Source organism: Manacus vitellinus, unplaced genomic scaffold, assembly GCF_001715985.3.
Source record: "Manacus vitellinus isolate BGI_N305 unplaced genomic scaffold, ASM171598v3 scaffold_20_pilon, whole genome shotgun sequence".
NCBI lineage: Eukaryota > Metazoa > Chordata > Aves > Passeriformes > Pipridae > Manacus > Manacus vitellinus.
The window spans coordinates 4,823,002-4,836,746 of record NW_021939471.1 but is presented as its reverse complement, the minus strand read 5'-3'; the positions used below and the strand labels follow the sequence as shown (position 1 = coordinate 4,836,746).

General features: G+C 38.8%; 1 protein-coding gene across 1 annotated transcript in view; it reads left to right on the top strand.

Annotated features, from left to right (window-relative positions):
* The window catches only part of STAT4 (signal transducer and activator of transcription 4), a 38,871-nt gene that overhangs the window by 11,765 nt on the left and 13,361 nt on the right, over positions 1 to 13,745 (top strand). Inside the window, exons 3-12 of the mRNA XM_008928985.3 lie at positions 3,353 to 3,451; positions 4,238 to 4,330; positions 6,202 to 6,280; positions 7,860 to 7,945; positions 8,587 to 8,738; positions 9,888 to 10,046; positions 10,908 to 11,000; positions 11,841 to 11,900; positions 12,732 to 12,749; positions 12,830 to 12,923. Coding sequence (XP_008927233.1) covers positions 3,353 to 3,451; positions 4,238 to 4,330; positions 6,202 to 6,280; positions 7,860 to 7,945; positions 8,587 to 8,738; positions 9,888 to 10,046; positions 10,908 to 11,000; positions 11,841 to 11,900; positions 12,732 to 12,749; positions 12,830 to 12,923 — 933 coding nt within the window. The remainder of the gene's footprint in view (positions 1 to 3,352; positions 3,452 to 4,237; positions 4,331 to 6,201; positions 6,281 to 7,859; positions 7,946 to 8,586; positions 8,739 to 9,887; positions 10,047 to 10,907; positions 11,001 to 11,840; positions 11,901 to 12,731; positions 12,750 to 12,829; positions 12,924 to 13,745) is intronic.

Here is a 13,745-nt window from a genome sequence, read left to right as displayed (position 1 = left end):
AGAAGGGGATGCCCACTCAGGCTGTGCACACAGCTCAGCTCCATGTCAGCTCTCCAGAGTTCAGAGCGTCTCTCCATCAGAAAGGCAAGGCCTGTTCCCAGCCTTTGGTCACAAGCGTTTCCACTGCAGATCTACCATTATTCCAGCTTTGTCTGAGGAGCTGCTGCTCCAGAAGGACAGGTGGCAGCTCTCTGTTGACCTTCTTGGTGTCTACTCAAAGTGAATCAAGTTGAAGAAGCGCCAGACAGGCAGAAGTACAGGCACAGCTTATTATTAGAGTTTTATGAGTTAGTGAAGAAAGACATTTTTTAAAAGTGAATTTCCCTTTACCTCTTGATTCAGATGGTTTTCTCTTAATGAAACAAAGAAAAAGATAGAGAGGAAGAGTTTTTGAAAGTTTTGCATATGAATACTGTCTAGAAATGCTTAGGAAAGTCCCTAATAACCGGCATTGTTAGCGGGGGATTTTAACACATCCCACTGTCAAAATATTTTTTTTTAAGTGCCTCTTCTACATAAATGCATTTCTCCAGCTCCAGGAGAGGATATTTATTTATTTTTGACTTTGCTAAATAGCTTTTGTTTGACTCCTTTAAACCCTTGCTGTGCTTGTATTCTCTCAGGCAGTGGTGAGCTGGGACTACAAGCATTGTAGCTTCAGATACCGACTTGTGGCATGGTCCTCATTTACAGACCATCTACGGGGAAGGCAGAACACTATTTTACTAGTAAAAAAAATAACAGCAACAAGCATAAATTAACAGACTTAACTTAGTAATTAATATGTCCATCAGTAGGCTTCCACAGTCACAGATTTCTCCCCACAGCTTTCGTCCCAAGCCTTATTAATAACAGGATTGTTTTTTCATCTAATCAAGGTACAGGTGGATGAGACAGGCTTAGTGATAAAACTGACTGCAGCTGAAACAAGTCATGACTGTTCTCCTCTCTCCCAGCCACCCTCTCCTGACTTCACTTGTGCTAGTCTTTAACTATAAACTCATCCTTTGCTGAGCAGTTGCAGTCCACTGAGGAGCAGACAACCCATTCAAGCATGGGTTGTTTCCATCCCAGTTAGCAACCTGGATTGACTCCCTAAGGAATCAGATGGGCACTGGGCTGGCACCACACAGCTGGATCACAGCCACTCTTTGCAGCAGTTAATTTGCTCTGGCTTTTGCTGTTGGACCATACCCTGACCTTACTTCCACATGACACTCCACTCAATCCTTTGCAGGAAGATCACAGCTATTTCCCATGTTTCCCTTCCCAAAGTTACATCCTGATACTACACAGATTGGGAATGTGCTCAATAAAGGCGACTATGAATATATTACAGGACCTGAATTGCTGAAGGAACTGTGCAGCAAGAACATAGTTACTACCCTTATAGCCAAGAAGCTGTCAGGGAGACAGAAGTAATGACAGCTCTTTGGCACTGTTATTTGACATGGAAAACAGGAGTGTATCCTTAATCTTAAGTTCCCCCTCACTGCCCAGGAAGGAGCAGGCAGGGAGGGAGTGTTTAGTGTTTCATCTAAGGCATAGTGTGTCCTAGGGTGGTATTACTCACCACTTCTTATTTCCAGAGAAGCTCCTAAAAAGAGCCAGGTCCATATATCCTGTTCCTCAGGGTAATTGATACAGTTGATAATTGATAGCTGGAGTAAAGCACTGTCCTGAACTGCTTTTAAAGACAAAGGGGGCAAGCACTGGGACTCTTTGGGGTAAGCACTGGTTGAACTGTGGATATGTACTTTATCTGTCCTGAAAAGACTTCAGAAACCCTAGAAACATTAGAAAGTTCAGTTTCCTTGCTAACAATGCCATGGAAGTCAAAGTTTCCTTAGAAGGGAACATTTTCTACCTCAATTATTTAATTTTAAGAGTCCTATATCTATCACCTTAGTCTGTATTAATCCTGAGATTAGTTCAGTTGGTTAGAGACTGATGCCAGTAGTGCCAAGGTTCTGGGTTCAGCCCTTGGAGGGGCAATTCACTAAAGAACTGGACTTGAAGATCCTTGTGGGTCCCTTCCAACTCAGAATATTCTGTGATACCTGGAACCATCGTATAATCAACACACAGTGTTTAATACCAAGCAGCTCAAACCAAGTCTCCATGATCAAAATTGCCATTTTTAATATAGTATTTTTTTACCTTGTAACTGAAGTCAAAACAAATTATGAAAAAGTATTTCAGATTACATAGATTTCATGCAAAAACACACAGGAAATGTTTAGTAAAAAGCATTAGAAATAAATGTTCACTGTCATGGTAGCTGTTGGCATACAGAAGCATTTCTATCAGATGTTTTCACACCCTCATTTCTAATACTGGCATGAGCTATCAAAGGGAGATACAGCATGAATTTAAGTATGTATAAACTTATTGTGTCACATTCAGAGAAAGCTAGAATAAAAGAAGCTCTCAGTGGCAGAAGAGTGTCACGAGAATAAAGACTAATCATAAAGAGGGGAAAACAGAAGTTGTAGAATTCAGTTCTAGAAACTGCACAGGAAAATTAACTGGATTAATTCTAATGAATGGCCAAAACCTGTATGAGCACTGAATGAAGAGAATCTGAATTAATGATACTGGATGAAAGCCATGAAGGATACTGAGACAGTGATCACACAGTGGTATCTGTGATGACAGATAGTGGTGAATACATCACGATGAAAGAAGCTGTTTGAGAGTCCTCAGTCATTCCAATTTGATAAACAGCATAAACCAATATTAGTTCAAATTCTGCCCAGTCCTCCTTTACATCTTGGTGGTGTAAAAATATAGACATTTTTTGGTTCTTTGGCTTGGGACAAGATTTGCTTATTCCTTCATCTTAGGCACATTATTTTTTGAAAGAGAAAAATTGTTTATAGACATTACAATTTAAGCCTTCTACTTTATGCTGAGGAAGCCTTTCTGCTTGCATCATTACCATATTGATATGCTTACGAACTTTTGTTGGGAGAAGTGCTACATGCTAACAGCAACATCCTACAGAAAATCGAAGATGTGATAAAATCATGCACAGAATAGGCTGACAGGAAAGCCCTTTCAAAACAGCTGTGGTAGCAGTGGAGCAATTTGATCTCCAAATGATATACATCTCAGAATTGTATCTTTATAATCTTTGTAGAACGTCGCTAAGAATATTTTATTATGTTGGCACTGACTGATGCTGCACTGGAAGGCTGAACCAGCACTATCAAAGGCCAAAACCAGTAGGGTTGTCTTTTCCACCTGCACCAGGCTTTAGCTCACAGACACTGAAGCACATTGCTTGTGATTTCCAGAGGGACAATCTGAATTCTGAATTTTTTAAAGTTGTATTTACTTGTCCTTGCAGGGCAAATATCATGGTAATCCCATGCATATAGCAGTGATCATCTCAAACTGCTTAAGAGAAGAAAGAAGAATATTGGCTGCAGCTAGCATGCCTGTACAGGTAATGAATTACATTTCATTAATCTGCTCCATGTTAATCTGCTCACATGCTTTTAAAACCAGATCCTGCCCTCTCATTCCACTGGAGTGATTTGTGTGCACTAGGGGTTGCCAAATGTTGCCCTTTAAACTCATGTTTGAACTTCATTAGTGGCTCTACTGCTGCAAACATTGCTGTAAGGGACTTCTGTGTCACAGCTAATCTTCAAAGACTTTAATCTGTGGGAAAGGTTTTAAAGAGATTATTCTTTGCAAAACAGATGTGTATATTTTAAATTATGCAATGCATTCATTCACATTAATTATGGAATGCAAAAGACATTCTATCCAATATGTTGAAAAGGCATTGATGATTTTTATGTTGTTTGAAGAAAAAAACAACAACTTTAAAACTTATTTTTGGGAAATTGTTACGTATTTAAAACCCAAAGAGAATTTTCAAGTGAAATGAGTTCTTTTTAATTACCTGTGGATTTAATACATATTCCTATAGGAGTCTTGTGACATGGGTCTTTTTCAGAAATCTAATAATCTGTGTTCCAGTTTCTTTAATTTACTAGATGTTTAATGTCTGCTCTGTACCCATACCCTTTCACCTTTTGAATTTCAAAGTTAAAGCCTCATGTCTTTCAAATCTGTGGAACTAAACAGATCTGTGTGTTTACACCAGTCTCCTGCTGGTTGAACACTGGCTTCTGAATTCCCTCTCTATGCTAGGACTTGCAATACAGTTACTGTCACTCATTATTGTTACTCATCCACCAGTTATCTGTTCAATGTGTTACAGGGGCCGCTGGAAAAGTCTCTACAGAACTCCGTGGTTTCAGAACGTCAAAGAAATGTAGAACACAAAGTGTCAGCCATCAAGAACAGCGCTCAGGTAGCTTTTTTTGTCTGTCTGCTGTCTCTGCAGACATGATTTTCATACAGACATACCTGAACTATCTTTAAGGTGGGTAGCACAAAGACTTCTGCCAACAAGATGCACTAACCATCTTCCATTATTCCAAGGACATCTGCCCAGACTAACCTCCCAGGACACACCCCAGGTGTTAACAGCTCCTCTGGGCTCAGTGTGAGAGTTACACATTTTTAAGCCATCACACTCATCCCTGTGCGAGTTGCAGGCAGACCACCGAGTGCAGTAAGAACATACCTACTGTCTCTAAAAAGACATGAGGTTCATTAGATGTGTTTCTGCAACTGCACTGCCTTTAGCTGGGTCAGCAGTAGCTAACCTTCACGACCTCTGAGTCACGTACCAAGACCTTTATAAAGCCGAAGGCTACGTGACATAATTACGTGGTTTGGAGACGTGAGGGGAGAAGAACATTGGGAGCTGATGGTAACCATCCTCCAGGAGTTTCTCATACCATTGCAGGGCAGAGCTGGGCTGAGTCAAACCTGTAGCTATGTCCCACAGAGGCCTTGAAAGCTCAGCCAGAAAATACCTGTCTGCCCAGTTCAAGGCAGGATAAGGACTTAGATTACCTATGGCTTTTTTGCTACCCCAGCCCCACTTTCAGCTTTGCAGCAGTCCCAGTGTAGAAATTACATTCAAAATACCTGTCCTTGTGTCATTCAGGAGCAACACTTCTGGTATACTGGAAAGAGGTCCTAGCATCATTCTCTCATCAGTGTCTCCTTTCATGGAGAAGTGTTAGAGTGATCAAACCCTTAAAAGGATAAAGCTAATTTTAGAAGAATGTAATACTAGATCTCTATCTAAGTATAAACTTGTAAGATAAGAATTGCAGACTGAAAGCAGACAAAGCAGCAGCCTATTGTGCTGCTCCTTCTGCCCATGTGGGGAAGTGCAGCCACCCCTGAAAGACCAGTGAAAATGAGAACATATCCTAGATACCAGGGGTCTTTTAGTAGGTAATTAAGTTGAACACAGAAATTAGCCAGCTCCTTTCATGTGTGATTTCATACCTTACACATATAATTTAAAACTTTAGTCTCCAAAATAAAGAGTAAATCAAAATGGCTAATTTTTGTGTGTCCTAATTTAGCAAACAAGTTTTTGTATCTTCACAGGCACTTAACATGCACATCTCAGGGAACTAAAAAGGATTGCTTATGAGTTGTTGGCAAAATCAAGGCTTCCTATAAGCAGCACAGAAATAGACTTTCAAAGTAAAACAGATGATTTCCACATTTTTTTATTTTCCTTCTTTTATGTCCTTTTTTGAATTATCATTGATTGGTTACTAGAAAACACCTTTTAAAAAGAATTCTTGAAAAATGCCAAAGCAGCAAAAATGTTTCATTTCTTCACCCAAATTCTTAAGTAATTCTGTAAATAAATTCTGTGAGCTCTGCTCCTGCCTCTGACTCCACCTTTTTTGGCTTTGCACACCTCATTGCAATTTCCATTTAAGTCAACACAAAATTATCCATTTGCCCTGCTTTAAAATTTCAAGAAGAAAGTAACATTACTGGTATAATAATTTCAGTTAATCTCAGGCTAAACATAATCATTCCTACTTTCCAGTATGTCTTTGAACTAGCAAACAAGAAGGAGTAAAGCTGTATAAACTCCTGTTGACTGCAGGAGAGAGGATAATACTTGACTTTCTAAACAAATAAAATTAATCTAGTTATAAATGTGCATGTATAATTCAATCATCTTTTTTAAAGTTTACTAGATAGTAAACCAGAGTTTCCAGAACTGTTCAGGGATTTTCAAATGGTAGGAAAGTAAAACTACTACATTACACATTTGTTCATTTCTTTTCCCCGGGAAAGATGACTGACCAAGATGTGAAATACTTGGAAGACTTGCAAGAGGAATTTGACTTCAGGTATAAAACAATACAAAGCTTAGGTAAGAGTCTTTACAATCATCTTTAGATCCTCTGGGAAATGGCTGATTCTGTGGCTTGACTCCAACATCAGGGGATTTTGTGTGTTACCCAAATAGTATATCTAAACACAAAAAATGGATCTTCAGTTTGCATAAAGTTATAGTCCTGGAATTATTATGACTTTTGGGGTTAAGAGGGTAAAGAGGAACTTGTCAAGCAAGTATCTATTTCTATAGATAAACTGCATAAGGGTATGAAAAGTAATAAATTTCTCAATTTAAAGAATCTATTTTTCACCTTCCTCACTTATGACATGGTCCTTCCTTGGCAAGATGTGGAAGAGCCTCTTATTTCCCAAAGCAGAGTTGTGCAAAACTGATCTTTTCAGCCTCTAACTTGGCTTTCTGTTCTCTTTTGACCACAGTGGTGATAAGCAGCTGGTAAGCACTCTGACTGCATGTTTGAGCAGCCTGTGGTGGTTGAGATGTGCACATGGCAACAATCCTTGCATGATCTCTTTCAGAAAAGAAACTGGGGTCTGCTTGTGTCTGCTCAGATATTTTAACATGCAAATATGCTGGGCTTGAAACCCAGTTCTTAAACACATCAATCCTATATGTTTAAGGCTGTATATGGCCCAGCAACCAGAAAAGAGCAAGTTGCCATGGTTTAATGAGTTGTTAGTCATCAGGCCACTCATAATTATTGGTCACACAGATGACTGAAGCCTGCCCCACTTGCAAAATCAAACCTGCTTATAAAAAATGACTTTCAGATCTTCAAATTTCACTGTGTCACAAGTGCTCTACACCAGCACAGCCAGGTTACAACATGTGTGAGTAATCACTGTGGCTGAGCTGACCATCAGTTACTTGTCTGCCTCTACCAAAAAAGAGGGAAGACATCAATCCAGAGCTTAGCAGAGACACAGTTGGCACCAATTTCTTTTTTGAACATAGCTTGAAAGATGCAAGAAGAGCAAAATGTGGGGAAAGGTGAGGTTGGGGAAGAGCTGCACATGAAAGAGCATGGGGTAAGCTTGAGGATGCTTAAAACTAGACTATGATCCAGAGAAGGACACAAGCTAGAGAGAGGGGGAAATCCCCAGTGACCAGTAGTCCTGGCTGCTGAAATCCCCATGGTGATGAACACTTTATCTCTCTTTCAAATGCCTAACCTCCATTCTCTCTGCCAGACATACTAATTCACACTGAGTCCAAAGAGCTTTAGCCTCACTGCTGACAGCACGAGCATATTTGTGTGTACAGATCAATCACTGATCCAAGCCAGATGTACATAATAACCATGAGTATGCACATGAATGAGAAATGTAGAGATGTCTAGGTCTCATCTGTGTTTTTTCTGCCTTTTCCTGTTCCACATACACATGTAAAGACTGAAGCCATAAAACCTTGAGTTAAACTTGTTCTAAAGTTAGTCCTTTCAAATGAAATATGCAGTTACATAATCTACTGATGCAGTTTATTTTTTCAGTAGCTCATGCTGCAGTCTGGTCATGGTTTTTTCCTCCCCTCCCCTTATAAACATGCACATGCACCCTTGCACATATTTATACTGGGTTTTTTTCATCCCCTGCAGAGCAGAATGACAAAAACAGCACCCACATTAAACAGGAAATGTTGGTGTTGCAGGCAATGCTCAATACTTTAGACTACAAGAGAAAGGTTAGTGACAATGTTTTGTCATTTGTGGTTCATCTGCTTTCTCCCCTTATTCCCACACCAAATACTCAAATGTGTATGTGTGCCTTTTTAAAGTCTCATCTCAGAAGAACAGGCAAATTACACAGGAGTTAAAAATCCACAAAACGTTTGGGTGACTATGGGTGATTTTGACTAACAGTTAAGGAATCAGCAATTAAACAACAGCTCAACAACAAGGATATGATTCTGCACACTTCATAAGTGAGGCAATTTGTTCGAGTCCATGGGGGTTTTTTTATGGTTAAAGCAAGCAAACAAAAAACCAATGCACTGTATATGATGCAAAACAAAAGGAGAACTTTTTGAACTTGCCAGTGCTTGCAAGTGTCAACATCTTGGAGGTGTTATGCCCACAAAGAATGCAACAATATTCCCTCTCACCCCCCTAAAAATACAAGTTTTACTGAAGAAGAGTTCATAGAGATTCAGGATTAATTCCAAGTACAATGGGTGATGAATCCTGTCACTGAAGCAGTAGGAAGAAAGTATGGTTACTTTCAAAATAATTGAAAAAAAAATGTAATCAGCACTTTATGACAATTGCTGAAATTTGTGGCAGTTGCTGCCTGTGGTCAGTTTGTGACACCTTTCCTACCTTGCAGGAAGTACTCAGTAAAATAGGGCGTGTGATTCATGAAATCGATATGCTTATGAGCAACATGCTGACTGAAGAGCTGCTAGACTGGAAGAGACGGCAGCAGATTGCCTGCATCGGGGGTCCTCTCCACGGTGGGCTCGATCAGCTCCAGAACTGGTAAACCTGCCTTGAACTTGTCTTTCCACTGAAAACCACAGGAAGTCTGCTGCACTCGAAATGATCAGTCCCTCAGATCAGCTGCAACAGCAGCAAATTTATCAGCAGCTAAGCAAGGAAATAACTAACAATTTGATCTGGTGGACAAAATTTGCTATTCAGAATTAATAACACTGCAGTGAACTGCTGAGCCTGACTTGTGGCAGCCACTCATTTTTGGGGTTGGGAGTTGTTCCAGATATATGATACATACTCTCTTGGGAGTTTTGCTTGAGTAAGAATGGTGCTGACCAAGTTTGTCATTGAGGACAGTGGAAGTTTTGTCTAGGCAGGAGCTGGGTAGAGACTTCATGCTTTGACTCACTAGGTACATCACCCCTCCAGACTTCAAACTGTGCAGGAATTGAATGGCAGAAGTCTGTGAGGTGGCAACACTAAAGCAATTGCAAATAAAAAGAAAATAGCCAGAGAATGTCACCATCCTGGTCATTTCTCTCCCGTCAGACTTCTCTTATGAATAGACGAAGCAAAAATTAAGAAGTAAAAAGGAAGGAAAACCTTTTTAAGGTTTAAGAAAAAAGATTTTTTGCCTTTGTGTGTGTATATGTGTGTTTCAATCGGGTTTGGGTTTTTAAATTAAGTATTTTTTTCCCATGAAGATGCTAAAAATAGCTTAAAAAGATGATTTTATACACACATACCCTACTGAAACATTAGCAAGGGTGTTTGGATTTATTTTTCCTTACTGTTTTTACACTTCTTCAGTCTTGGTAACTTACTCATTTTATATAAATATTATCCTTTCAAAGAATACATTTTGCAAAACTACTGAGCTGTAGGAAATAATTGATACTGGCACAAGTGCCCTGCATATAAAACATCAGGACCTCGTATATATTTCTCCCAAATTGTCACAGACAGTGTTCTGTTGTTGCAAAAATATTTATATTTGAAAATAAAGTAGGTAATATGCCAGATGTATTAATATACTCCTGTAAACAAAAGATGAATGGATGTGAGTTTGGGTAAAGCTAGAAAGCACTAATCAATACTGATTCTGACTTCCCCAAGCAAGAACTTCACTAGTTCTTATGTTCTAAGAAACGGTTTGCATGAAAGATGGCAAATTAATTCTTTGTCTTGCTGTAGTTTTACGCTGTTGGCAGAGAGTCTCTTTCAAGTTAGAAGGCAACTAGAAAAACTGGATGAACTGTTGACCAGACTGACTTACGACGGGGACCCTATTCCTGTGCAAAGACCTCAGCTGCTGGAAAAAGTCAACTTTCTGCTCTACAATCTTTTCCGCAAGTGCGTAAGCCATTGTCAGTGCAGAGAATGTTACCTCAACTGGAACAGCGAGACCGTACTGCTAAGAATTAAAACAAAATAAGTTCCTCAGACACTCAAACTTTATGACGAAGTTCCTAATATAAGAAGTACATATAGCTGTCATCAAAACTCCTAGAAACTGAAGGTGCCAGGCAGCTTCTTGTGGGTAGCAGTTAAGGGTTTGTGACCAAGTTCTGGCTCTAAGTGAATGGCAGAAACCCATTTATTTTAGTTATGTACATTCTGCTGAGAAAAGTTGTGAGGTTTCGTGTTTGTCGTTCTGCTTTTTTTTTTAAAGCAAGTGTTCCTTGTCTTTCCTCTTCCCCACCAAGATACTCCCCCTACTCCTCTCCCAATTCACCCTTCTATTAATAGAGAAAATATTATCATAATTTCTCTTACCTTTTGTACTGGCTATACCAGAGACATACCACAAGTGACCATCTGAAAGTAAAACACACTCACTTGTTTTTTATATACACATAAAAAAAGATTAAATTATTAATTTCATTGAAGCTATGCTCAATGTATTTTCACACCCTGTTTTATGGTTCTGATAAAAGTTTGGAACACCAAGACTTTTATCAGCCTTGTGTTTTAGGACTATAGAATTTGGTTTGATTTTCAATGTGTCCCAAATATCTGTTTTCTTATGAGAACAATTCAACTGTAAGCTGGATCATTTTGAGAACTCAGGGTTGGAATACATAGCTTCCACTTCAGTATCTGTAGAGAAATAAGTCTTTAAGAGATTCCAGCCCCATTTCCCCACCTGCTAAAACAGCACTTTGTTTGTACATATTCCTAAAAATCTATTTGTTTCGCTTTTTTTCCACACAGTTCGTTTGTGGTTGAAAGGCAGCCCTGCATGCCAACACATCCCCAGAGGCCAATGGTTCTTAAAACATTAATACAGTTCACTGTTAAATTAAGGTAAGTGAAGAAAATCTGATATAAACTCATTTGTGTACAGCATTTTATCCTAGGAGAATCTAGAAAGCAAAGCAGCCCAACTTGTGTTAGGGATCCTTTTAACTCTAGGGAGGTTTTCTGGAACAGGGAACATTGTCACACAGAACAAGTGACAAGAAAGAATAGAACAGGGTGGGGAAGAGAGGCAGATTGTGGCCAAAAGTCAGCACCTTTGGGGTTCTGTATGTATTGAATTCTTGTTTAAGTGACTTTACAAACTGAGTAAATAATGATCGATATCATACAAGCTGACATCAGAATACTCAGAGCCACTTCTGTACAGAGAGGAAAAAAAATCTACTCCATTTTGGGGGGCTCTGATCAATCAATGACAAGTTATTTCTCTCCCACTAGCTCCTTGCCTGACTTTGTGAAAAAGCAAAGATTCAAGAGGGACTCTCATCTCATTTCCACCTCACAGCAAAAACCATGTGTGGAGACTGGGGGGGGAGGGTGTGAAAAAGGGTACATGGAGGAAAGTACATCTGTGGTGCAGTCAGAGATCATCCAAATCCACCTCTTAATTAATTATTGCTTCTTTGGTATCTCTCCAGCCATTCCCTCAAATACATACTAAATTTCCCACATACCTGCAGGGAAAGTAGAACACTTGCCACTGGAACAGCCCAGCTCCTCTTTCTGAGTATTCAGCCCTGTAAACTGTGTTCTAAGCCTAGATGTCTTATCTGTTTTCAGGTTATAATAATTTCTGATACTCTAGTCTGGAGCTACCAGTCTCTAATGTTTTCTGGTGAGAAATTCATTCTGTTAATATTCAGTTTTGCATTTTCTGTTTTGAAGGTTGCTAATTAAATTGCCAGAGCTGAACTACCAGATCAGAGTGAAAGCAACTATCGACAAGTAAGAAACTTTTAAGATATTCTCTCTCCCTAGAGAGACAACACACTTTTTTTTTCAATGGCTACCTTATCTGATTTAAATGTTGCCCTAAAAAGGAAAAGGAAAAACAAACAAACAAAAAAAAACCAAAACAAAGCAAAAAAAACCCCAAACAGTTAAAAGATCAGAGTAACACTTTTTTTCTTTTTCTTTTCTTTTTTTTTTTTTTAACATGGAAGATTTCTTTTTTTTAAAAAAAAGCTGCTAAGTCTAATCGATATTTTCAAATTAGGAGGCAGGGAGTCCATTTAAGATTTGTCTCAAGATTTAGATAAAGTTCATCAGTCTGATACAGCAGCATCACACAAATCTTAAAATCAAACTGTATTGCCTTTATGGGATAGTTAGCTTTGAAATACAACTTATCTTCAAGCCTTCACCACGCACCATCCCCAGCCACAGGTACCAGCTACTCCCTTCTTCTGTCTGTTGTGCTTCTGCAAGCCCCTAAAAAACACCTTAACTGCATGGACGTGGATGTTGGCCCACAAGAAAGAAGGAAAACACTCCCAGTGAGGAAGGAGCAAGAGAGAAACTAGGACTGTTTCTCTCATAAGCCATGTAGTGTCCGACAATAAACAGCAACATAAAATATACAGATTCAAAAGTCTAACTGGACAGTATGAATATCAGTTCTTCAGTTTAAAAATTGAAGTTGTATTGGTAATACAAACTAACCATGACAAGGCAAAAATCTACCATCTCAAGATATGTTTCTCAGCACAAGTTATGGCTTACACATTTACTGATTCACAATCTCTTTCCTCCCCCCTTGCCCCTCTTCTATTTTAGGAATGTTTCAACTGTAAGGTAAGACAAGAAAATATCATATTTCTTAAATTTTTCCCATATGGCAGTATTTGAATACATAAGTGTAATGTCCTCCACAGCAATCGTAGATTTGTTCTGTGTGGAACACATGTAAAAGCAATGAACATGGATGAATCTGCAAATGGAAGCTTGTCTGTAGAATTTCGACATTTGGTAAGTTTGACTGCTCTTTTCCTGTTGTATACTTCTGGTAAAGAAATAAAAGATTCTTTGGAAACTATGGAGGAAGAACTGGGTTACTGTCAAGCCTACACTAATTTTCTTTCTGTTTATACAGAAGGTTTACTCCTAGAATCTCTTTATACCATTCCATACTTCATCCATTCGATAAAATAAGACGATATATTTTCACAGAAATAACAAAGCAAATCCTTGATAACACCAGAGAAGGGAAAGACTAATCATGCTGAATTACACACCTTCTCAGAAACTGAGTTTGGTTAAAAAAAAACAAAACAAACCAAAACACCAAAACCAAATCAATAAAAACTAAACCCAAAAACAAACCCAAGCCAAAAAACCCAACACACAAAACAAACAAACAAGAAACCCAAACCACACCACCATTGTCTAGGGGAAATAGAATTGAATGCTTTAGATCTAGTGGAAATTAATGCCAGTTACAACTGTCTTTTGAGAGTCTATAGTACTGCTTCTGTCACTTCTCTAACAGCCCAGGGAGTCCTACTTTCTGACTAGACTCCCTCACCTATGATGTTTCTGGGGCTTAACCACAGTGCCTCAGAGTAGTTTTGCAAAAAGAGATTGAGATGGATGGTCTTTAGTGCTTTTTTGTATTATACACTTTGCAAGCACCTTAATTAATGCTTTGTTACATTAACTTAGTTTCTGTAAAAAAATCTCGAAAAATATCCTAAGATTCCTCACTGAATAGAATTTTTGAGGTGTAGTGTCAGAGCTCTCATCAAAGTATATGTCAGAGCCTTCATTACCTTATTATAGTAAGAGCATTCT